General features: G+C 38.6%; 1 protein-coding gene across 1 annotated transcript in view; it reads left to right on the top strand.

Annotated features, from left to right (window-relative positions):
- The first annotated feature begins 1,244 nt into the window (after positions 1-1,244).
- The window catches only part of grnd (grindelwald), a 10,857-nt gene continuing 988 nt past the window's right edge, over positions 1,245-11,113 (top strand). The window contains exons 1-2 of the mRNA XM_030383819.2: positions 1,245-2,030; positions 10,818-11,108. Coding sequence (XP_030239679.1) covers positions 1,787-2,030; positions 10,818-11,108 — 535 coding nt within the window. The 5' untranslated portion in view covers positions 1,245-1,786. The remainder of the gene's footprint in view (positions 2,031-10,817; positions 11,109-11,113) is intronic.

The following is an 11,113-nucleotide window of genomic DNA, read 5'->3' as shown; positions in this document are numbered from 1 at the left end:
CAATTCTAGTTTGATTAACATCGTTAAAAATATTTATTTAAATGATTCTTTTTAAATTTCGTGAAAGAGCTAAAATACAACCATTTTCAAATAGTTTTGTTCATTTAAAGCATTTTAAACTTGCCTGAAGCTATCGATATACCATATATCGGCAATAGTAGAGCGCGCAAAAGCTGCCAATTTGAGTCGACAGTGCTGCCAAGCACAGGCGAAAAAATTCGAATTAAACTAAGTTTCAAAAATAATGATTTTCATTAGTTGGTTTCAAATAAATAGTAATTCATACGTTAAGTATTGATATTTTTCTTTATTTCTCTTGTACGTTTCTTAAAGCACATAACATAAGTTTAATGCGCCCTTATTGCTGTGCCTTTATCCAAGTCACCAACCGCGAGCCAGTTCTCACACCGCATTTTAAAACTCTACAAAAAACTCTCGACACTGAAACTTGTTTGCTTCGGCTAAATAGCAATAATAACAACAAATAAAAATAGCAACAATAATGAGATGTGTTACACTGTTATTTGTTGACTCATGACGTCAAGTGCTTGCTTGCAAGTCTCAATGTATTGTAGATCATTAAGATATCATAGCTTCCTTAATAATTGTCATTTATCGCTCATCGACTTGATTTTTTTGTCTTCGCTTATTTTGTTTGTTTAATAGAAGTAGTTAAATGCCTCTGGACGTTCATTCATAAAAATAAATATTACAAAGAAATGAAGTCAGGTGATGATGGGCTGCTGTGCAGATGAGTCAACGTCTTTCTGCAATGCGTTGCGCTTTATCACAAATAAAATTGGCAAAACACAAAAAAAAACTTTTTATCATATTTTCATGACATCCGTTAAAATTATGATTAGAAACTACTCAAGGGCTATTCAGTCAAACTTGGATCAAATTCAAAACAAAATAGAGATCGCATACCAATGCATTTATACCTGTGAAACACATACATGTACACACCTACACCTATGTATATGTAGACTGTGCATAGTTAAAAATCAGTTGGGCACTTACACACACACACTTGCATTTTACAACTACATTCCATAATGTAAACAAGAGTCAAGTCGTTTGCGCATAGCGTGCCTACGTGAGAGCGAGAGCGAGAGCGAGAGCGCAATTGCCTGCTTGTGACTGAGTGTGCGTGTGAGTGAGCGCGAATGTGTGTGTGTGTGTGTATGCGTGATTCGAGCTCTGCTTGGTAACATTCGGCAGAGCGAGCGTTGCTGTTGCCAGTTTTGTGTTGAATGTGGCTTAAAGCAAAACGTTTGCGGCAGACAAAAGCAAATAATTCAAAAGGCCTATATATTATAAAGAAATCGTATACGTTTTTTTTTTCAATTGTAAACAAAATAATAAACACCAGAGTTTGAAGTGCAATAATACAATAAAAGTCGGGAAACTGTTAATAAAGCCAGCATTTTTTCTGCTCAAGTGAAACTAGTTTATAAGGCGGCTTACACATACACACACACACACGCGCACAAACTTCACTCAAACTGAAACTGGATTCAACGCTCGTCGCTTTCAAAGCGAAGTCAACAATTAAGAAAAAAAAAGAAGCTTTGCCAAGAAGCTGGCAGGCCGCAAAGTTATGAATCATAGCACAACAGGTAACAACTGCAGCGGTGCTTAAAACAAATCAGCTTCTTGAGTGCATATAAACGTTATGTGAAACACAACAAAAACTGAATCAACGACTGCAAAAACAACTGAAACAATAACAACAAGTTTGAAGACAAAGAAATTCAAATCAAGAGAGCACTCCAGAGCTGATCTGATGTCCGGCAGGGAAATGCGTCCCCTCTCGCTCTCCATCGGAGCCTCGCTGCTGCCCAGCTTCTCGCTGGTGAGCGCAGCCAATGACCGTGCGGCAGGCGCTGGCCAGGATTGCCATGGCAAGCTGTGCCATGCGGTGAGCGAGTACTGCTCCATGTTCGCCGAGAGCTGCATGCCGTGCGCCGACATCTGTGATGCCAGCTCACATAACTATCATGCGGACACCTGTGCCAAGGAGTGTTCAGGTGAGTTGCTAACAAACGGAAAAGTTTCCAATAAAATAAAAACCATTTTATTCGCCATGAATCTGTGGCTGAAATTCAAGTGTGCATAGGGGAGTCTAGGTGTTTGTATACACTGTTCGTGTGAGCAAAAGGGGCATATTTGTTATTGCAGTTATATACAAGGCTACTTGATTGAATTCTTTCAGCTATATGACACGTCTACTTAACGGGATTGGCAAATATTTATATGTGAACATATGCATACAAATTAAGCTTTTTTGCTGTAAGTGTTAGATGTTAGTGTGCGGTGTTGCACAAAATGAGTAGACTTCAATAATCCCGTGGCGACGACCGACGTTCTTTATTATCAAAAATCAACTAAAGTACAGTGACATAAATTCTTATATCCAAAGCTAGCCCTAAACCCTGATTATGCTGACATTGCATATTTACGCGAGGCATCGCATTACTTCGGGCAACAACATTGTTGCGCGTTGGAGCCACTGCTGCTGTTGTGCAATATCCGCTGGGAACGGCTACATTCATGCTGACGGCGCGTGATCAATCTGAACATTTATGTTTTGCTGGTCGATTGTGTTAACTCCTCCCCCACTTAGATGAATGACGTCCTCGGCTTTCTTGAAACTGTTAATTAATGTTTGAAGATCACGTTGACGTTTGTTCCTCTGATGTCTTTGATAGAGTTTCATCGAAGCGTAGCAGGAGAGTAAAAGGATGGCCACGGTTAGCCCAGATACTATTGGCCTTCTTACTAGCCCTTCCTCTAGTTGAGCAATATCCCGCAGATTTTTTATGCTTATCTTCTGCAGGTATGGCAGGCTTGGTATCTCTTGGTGGTCTGTTATATTTAAAAGCGCAGATACCGCTGGTCCCGGGGATTTCCTCACGTAGTTTTTTTGGTTTTGGTATACGGTGTTGTTTACCTTTATCTTGTCGTCAAAGGTAAGGAGGAACGTCCCTTTTACCATCTGCTCGTTGACTGTAGCTGCTCCGTCGTTGATGATGATTACTCCATCGTCGACTATGGTTAGAGGTTCGAGGTGGCTGGGCCGAGTTGAACAATGTGCGGTGTCCCCTGAGTGTAGCTGTTGAGCGCATGTTGTGTAGGGTGACTTCTTGCAGAACGTTATTGTGAGGGCTGTACTACAATTTCCTATTGATATTACATGATTTCCACAGTCAGCTAAATTGTAGTCTTCGGCGAAATTTATTATGATGCCGTTGTGTTGGACAGGGTATACGGTTAATTTTTTACATACTATGCTAGGCTTAGGATATCTTATAATGAAATGTAGAAAATTTTCGCTTAACAAAACTTTAATTTGAGATACTTCCATTAAGTCAGTAATAGTGATATTTATAGAGTGTTCATTAACAATGTTTTTTAAATCAGTGGAATCCAAAATGGAGGGGTTTACAATTCCAACCTTTGCAAGTGTTACTGATAGTATTAAGGTTTTTAACTCTGAGATAATTATTCTATTTCTTGTTAGCAGCGTTTCATATAAATGCTCTGTGTCTACTTGTTTTACTTTTGTGTTTTTTACTAGGAGGTTTACGGTGTCAGTTAGCTTATTAATTTGTTCCTGCATTTTTGTGTTTATGGTTATCTGCCTATTTTCTGACTCTACAAGTTCATTCTGTGTAAATTTTAGTTTCTCGAAATCATCATGGTCTGGCGTGCCAGCTACGACCTTTAGAACGGTGCCTAGCATATTGATACTCCTAGCATGTCTATGGTGGACATTTACTGTAGCTATTAATGTTTCTATATGTTGTATGTCTGCGTCTAATAACATTCTCATATGTGATCGGGGGAAATGGTTTGCTAATTCTTTCGTATTTTTTACTATTTCTGAGTATAGGGTAAGGTTGGTTGAGTGCTTCAAGTATTGGAAATCCGTCCAAATGGTTACGTATCCGTCCAAGATCGGTATGTAGTCCATGTTAGTATAGTCAGTCAATTTCGCTGTTATCGTTGTAGCAAAAAGAAGTATAGTCCAAATCCTAAAAAGATAAAAAAGGGAATTTAATGTTTTGCCTATCTTAGATTGTCCTTGTGGACCACCCTCCCTTTTATTAAGACTGTTGTCCCCAAGTCTGCGTCAATTTTGCCTTCGTTGTATAGTGGTGTCAGTTTGTTCCCTAAGCGTCTGTTTGTTTTTTCCAAAACTGTGTCGCCTATTTGGAATTGTCTATTGTGTCTTGTTTCGTTTACTCTATTTGTTAGGAGTTGTTGTGCCTTTTGAATTTTATTTCCTATCTCTATTTCGAGTTCTGGGGAGGATGAGTGGATTATATCGATTGGTCGTTTGTCCGTTACTGAGTGAATTGTATTGTTATATTCGATAGTTGCTTGAAGTATCGTTTCAACAGTGTCAGTAATTTTTCTTTGAGCTGTTAGGCATCTTGCAATGTCACCGAGGGTGCTATGGAATCTCTCGACTTGTCCGTTTGATGTACTATGGAGTGGTGGGGCATTTACGATTTGAATGTTATATTGATTGTTTAGCAGAGATTTTATTGTTTCGGACTTTATGGAGGGCTCGTTATCGCAATAGATCGTCTTGGTATGCCGGTAAAAATTTACAAGTTGTAAAATTGCTGATTGTATGTCAATTATTGTCCTTGAAGCGATGGGTTGAACAATTGCAAATTTTGAAAATTTATCTATGCACGTAAGGAAGTATTTTTTATTGGTTGAGTATATGTCTATGTGTAGTATTTCGCCCACATAGGAAGGTATGGGTGTTTCTCCAAGTATTTGTTTTTGTGGGTGACGATTGTACTTAGCTGTTTTACAAATTTTACAATTTGAAACAACTTCGTTCGTTAATTTTGTCATTTTCGGAAAAAAATAGTCTTGTAAAATCTGCTTCACATTTTCTTGGGCTGCTCTGTGAGCCCGATTGTGTTCTGTTGCAATTATTTCTTTCTGTTCGTTTTTATCAAAAATGTCATTTACTATGTACTTTGTATATCGAAATGTTGTTGTTGGAAAAGTTTCTATTAGTTTATGTTGTATGAATGCTAATATTGGTAACTCGCAATGGATTGCATTTACGACATCTTTTTTGACTACATCGCAAACTCTTTTGATTAACGAGTCTCTGTTTGAGAAATGAATTGTATGTCGGATTTTCTTACCAAATAGGATAACTGTACGATCAGAGGCTATATTATTTTCTTCTATTATAATTTGGTTTTGGAAACAGTTGATTGGTTTGTCTGTTGTGTCTATGGTGTATGTGAGCGATATTTCGCTGTGAATTGTGGCTCTGTCTGACTGTACATCGTCCTCTAGGGCATGAATATTATGCCGTGACAGTGCGTCCGCAACGTAGTTCTCCTTCCCTGGCTTGTAATAGATGTTTGCGTTATATTCATCTATAAAAGCTTTCCAACGCCTGATTTTTGCGTTCGGGTTTCGGTCGGATACTGCAAACGTCAGAGGCTGATGGTCCGTAAAGATATTTAAATTTTTTACCCCATATAGATAATTTCGGAGGTTTTTTAAAGCCCAAACTATTGCAAGTAGTTCCCTCTCATTTGTTGCAAAGATAAGCTCTCTATCCTTTAATGTTCTTGATATCATGGTGATTGGTTTTCCACCTTGTGACAGAACTGCCCCAAGACCAGAGGATGAAGCGTCCGTTGTTAAATCAAACGGCTTCTTGTAGTCAGGGTAGAGCAACATTACATTTTCGGATGCAAGAACCTCTTTTAGCTTCTCGAATGCCGCATGTTGACTCTCGTCAAATTTTACTGGAATTTTTTTGGATTGTCCGGCGCTCACTTTGCCATTTTGGCCTTTTAAGATGTCGCTTATAGGTTTTGCTATAGACGCGAAGTCCTTGATGAAACACCTATAGTAGCTTGCCAACCCAAGGAATGATCTGACGTTAAACAAAGTTGTTGGTACTTCATAGTTACGAATCGCTTCAACTTTACTTGGACATGTCTTTATACCATTACTTGAGACTACGAAACCTAGGTATTCTACACTTTCTTTGAAAAAGTGCGACTTTTCTGGTGAAACTCTCATGTTGGCCTCGTATAGTTTATCTAGGACCCAGGCGATATGCTTGACATGGCTTTCCATATTTTCAGAAAAAATGATTACGTCGTCTACGTAAACATAACAAGATTTTCCAATTTGCTCTCTGAGCACATCGTCAATGGCTCTCTGAAAAATACTAGGTGCATTTTTCAAGCCAAAAGGGAGCCTGCAGAACTCATACTTTCCGCTTCCTACAGAAAAGGCTGTTTTTTCTCTATCTTTTTCGGCAAGTAAAATCTGGTGGAATCCGGATTTTAAATCTAGTGTTGTAAAGTACTTTGCTGTGCCTAAGTTGGATAAAATGGAGGCTATATTGGGAATGGGGTATTTGTCATCTATTGTCTTTTTGTTTAGTTTTCTGAAGTCTATAACTAAACGTTTCTTTTTTCTTCCCTGCTCGTCGGTACCTTTTTTATCTACAACCCACACGGGGTTGTTGTATGGTGACTGGGACGGACGTATTATACCGTTTTCTAACAGATCTTGAGTTTCTGTGTTTACGAATTCTGATACGCCCATTGGGTATGGATATAATTTTGAATAAATGGGATTCTCGTCCTCTGTTCTAATAGTTGCAATGACATTTGTATTATACGGAAGCGCTTCATTTGGTTCCGCAAATACTCCTGCTCGGGCTTTGAGCATTGTTTGAAATTCCGTTGTTATAGCCTGAGGGGCTTCTATTTCTTTGACACTTGTGAAATTTACGGCTGGGCATTTTAGAAAGTTAATGGTCTCAGAACCATAGTTTGTTGTTAGTTTCTTATTTTTGAAGTCTAATAAAACGTTGGTTTGGTTTAGTAGGTCAAGTCCGATTATACCATCGAATGTCGTGAGGTTTGGTAATAAGAAAAATGTTGTCTTGGTATTAAAAAGGTGCATTATGCATTTCTTGTCAACTACGTTGTGGCCATGGATTGATTTTAATCGAAAGGGTTTTTCTACCGGCGTAATATTTTTTAGTTCTTTTAATGGTCTCACGTAATTCTTTGAGGCTCCGGTATCTATTAGCAACTTTATGGTTTTCCCTGCTATCGTTCTCTCTATGAACGGGAGCAGGGATTTATTCCTAAAAAATTGACCTGGTCGTATTCGTCCAATTCATTGTCAACGTCTTCTGTCTCGGTTTCTGCGATCGCTTGGTATTCGCTATTGTCCTGCTCGTATTCTGTATCTTCTGTTCCTAGGTGGTTAACTCTTTGCTGTTTCGGTCCTGTGAACCGTGCGCTACCGCTGTTTGGTCGTTTGTTTGCCTGTCCCTGGTTATTGTAGTTTTCGTATTGAGTGCGTCGTTGTTGATTTGGCCACTGAGTCTGTTTCGAGAAGGTCGCGTTTTGTTGGTGTTGCGTAGCCTGTCTGAAGCGAGAAGATGAGTCAACGTCCATTGGTTCTACCTGTTCTTGTCGTGGTGAGAATTCTGGTCTTTTGTAGTGTGGGCTTTTTCCTGGTTGGTTGTGTTTTGGGTCTTGAGCTAGAGTCTTGTCTCTGACTTGCTGTCTTTGTTCGATCTTCTGCGCTTTTTCTTCTATACTGCGGGCGAAATTTGTGGCGAACATATAACGTTCATGATTTGACTCAACTTCTTGAGCCAATGCCAATGCAGAGGGAAGATCAATTGGTCTAGCTGAGAATAGGACATCACTTAAGGCCTTCCTGGTTCCTGAGATGAATACTCGCAGGGCGTCTGCTCTATATTTCTCATTTAGCGAAGAGGCAACGGTGGTGTCGTAGGTCATGATTGTCTTATTTATAAGTAAAGTCAGTTTCTTTTCTACCTCTTCGTAGTACTGCAGTAGTGTCAAATTTCCTTGGCGGAGTGTTGACATCTCCTGTTCAATTAAGTATATCGGTCGTTTGTCGGAGTACGTGAAATCTAACCGATTTATAATGGCCTTAAAATTTAGAGGAGTGTCGAAAGAAGAGAGTACCATATCAGCAGCGTTCTTAATTTTGTTTCTTAATATTCCCAAAGCTTGATAATGCTTTGAGCTACCATCGTATTTCTCATATACCTTGTATGCGATATGCGCAGCCTTTCTCCAAGATACATAAGTTTCGCTTTTTCCTTCAAAGTCCGGGAGGGACTTCATGATGTCAAGGGTTTCGTTGCAAATAACACCTATTTTGATTTCTGCCTCCTTGAAAGTTTCTACCTCGGGTGCGCTAACCTGTACTGAATTTATACGTTGTTCAATTTCGTTTAATTTTCTATCAAAGCTATCTTTTTGAGCAGCTAAAGCGCTTGCGACTGCGCCTTCTACTATAGCTTTTAATTGATCTGAATTCAAAGCCATTTTTAAATTTTCTGTGTTGTAAATTTTTCGAAAATTTGTTATTAAATCTTGTATTTCACTATCACTCATAGGGCAAGTAAAGACAGGGAATTTTGCGTGCTGCGTTTTTTGTTATTAATAATTAATATTTAAAGGTTGAAATTGTATTTTTATTTGTTTTTACTCCTTAATTTCTTTTTTTGCAATGAACACTCTACTCACATGTTCTTATATTATGTTAGTAGACTGTATGTTGTGTGTTTCTTCGCTGATGAGCCGCTTCGTGGTGGGTGTCTTCGCTGCGTACTGTTTCGTCTAATGCTGCTTTCTTTTTATACCCTGAACCCATTGAAAATGGGAAATCAGGGTATAATGGTTTTGTTAAAATGTATGTAACAGGCAGAAGGAGGCGTGGCAGACCCCACAAAGTATATATATTCTTGATCAGGGCGACGAGCTGAGTCGATTTAGCCCTGTCCGTCTGTCTGTCCGTCCGTCCGTCCGTCCGTCCGTCCGTCCGTCCGTCCGTCCGTCCGTCCGTCCGTCTGTCCGTATGTTTGAACGCGTCGATTTCAGAAGATACGAGAGCTAGAGACTTCAACTTTTTTTTAAAATGTCCGTATATATCACGCGGATATCGAGTTTATCACTAAAAAAACGATAACTCATTCCGATACTTTTTTATCGATAAAAAACCTTATCGAATATCACTTAAATAATTATATCTCCTACATCTTTCAAGCTAGAGTCTCCAAATTTAAAATGTATATTAAGACGCATGTCATACAATTTCGGTTTTTGTTAAAATTTACCCCCCACCCCCAAATCCACCCCCTCACCCTAATCTTTGTAAAAGTCGTATATCAAATACTAGAGACTTGTGCTTCGGTATACACATACATTTAAACAATATGAATACGTTCTGAAAGTTTCATTACGATCGTACGTCTAGAAAATTAAATTATTCAACAAATAAGTTCTCTTAATATTGCCAACACTGCAGCGCAACCCAAGCGCAATCGCCTGTATATGTGAGTGTGTGTGTGTGCGTGTGTTTGTTTGTATGCGTGTGTGTGCGTGTGTTTGTTTGTATGCGTGTGTGTGTGTGTGTGCGTGTGTGTTTGCTAATTATTTTTGAAATATCAGTTGCTTGTAGGGTTCAGGGGATCTCGTAGTCGAGCAGTCTCGACTAGAGCTTTCTTACTTGTTTCTTTTTTCGTTTTGGTTATGCGTTTTAGTTGTCTTGCTGTTTTTTTTTTGCACTTGTGGGGTATTTATCTCACTGAATGCTTGTTTTAATCGAAGTTTTAATTTCGTTTTTTTTTTTTTTTTTTTTTTTTTTTTTTTTTTTTTTTTTTTTTTTTTTTGTTTTTGGGTTCGTTTCGGTTGGGCGCCAATTAAGCTTTTTTGCTGTAAGTGTTAGATGTTAGTGTGCGGTGTTGCACAAAATGAGTAGACTTCAATAATCCCGTGGCGACGACCGACGTTCTTTATTATCAAAAATCAACTAAAGTACAGTGACATAAATTCTTATATCCAAAGCTAGCCCTAAACCCTGATTATGCTGACATTGCATATTTACGCGAGGCATCGCATTACTTCGGGCAACAACATTGTTGCGCGTTGGAGCCACTGCTGCTGTTGTGCAATATCCGCTGGGAACGGCTACATTCATGCTGACGGCGCGTGATCAATCTGAACATTTATGTTTTGCTGGTCGATTGTGTTAACTTACATATATATTTGTATACACTGTTCTTGGTGATCAAATGAGGTATATTCAGTTAGCTATATATGAAAGCAAACTCGATTGAATTGAAGCTGGACTGGCTAATATGTATAATATTGGATATCTATAAAATTGGATATCTATCTGCAACGTCACTTCAGATAACTTATCTATAGATAACTGCTCTCTTTCTCTCTCACTTTTTTCAATCAGCTGAAGTTGCAAATAAAAATAATATTATTTTTACAACAGTAAATATGTACAGATGTATCAGTATATAGGAAGGTAGTTTGATAACTTTACACTTTTAAACAAAGAGAAAATTGTGGACAGTGTATAATGTAGTTGGCAACACGCCAAAATTTTGTTTACGGGTTTTCCACGGCACATCTCCCGTCTAGAGTTCATAACAGTTAATTGTCGTCGCATATGAACAATTGATTAGCTCATTGTATTGGTTGTCTATGTAAACATTATTAATGGAATTCACAATTTAACAGGTATTTGTTTAATCATTTTATTTGAACAGGTTTTTTTTTAAATAAGTAAATCTTGGGCGGAGTTGTGAAAATAAATGATTGGTTCAGTTCAGGTTCGACATCTATCTGCATCATCACTTCAGATAACTTATCTATAGATAACTGCTCTCTCTCTCACTTTTTGAAATCATATTATTATTATAACAGTATGATCTACAAATTTGGTAATCTCGATCTCTTTTACAGCCTACAAAAGCTTTGATCCTCTGCTGTCTGATATACAGAATCGGGTGGTGCCCAAACTGGATCAGATTCGAATTGTGTTGTTCATCATCCTCATATTAGTGTTCATCAATTATATGGTTAAGTTCCTGCGCTGGCTGGGCGTCAAGCGTTGCTTGCAGCGCTGCATGGCTCGGCTGCCGTCCAAGGCACAGCCGAGCAATGGAAAGGAGCTCAATGGCATGACCATACAGAATCCGAATGCTTTCAACCGTGACATTGAGCGAGCACCATCGCAAATCTACAGTGTAGCAGGTAAA

The sequence above is a fragment of the Drosophila navojoa genome, chromosome 3 (assembly GCF_054131105.1).
Source record: "Drosophila navojoa isolate 15081-1374.11 chromosome 3, UAZ_NAV_1.0, whole genome shotgun sequence".
In the NCBI taxonomy this organism is placed as follows: domain Eukaryota; kingdom Metazoa; phylum Arthropoda; class Insecta; order Diptera; family Drosophilidae; genus Drosophila; species Drosophila navojoa.
The sequence above is the reverse complement of the archived record's forward strand: the minus strand, read 5'-3'. Positions and strand labels throughout refer to the sequence as shown.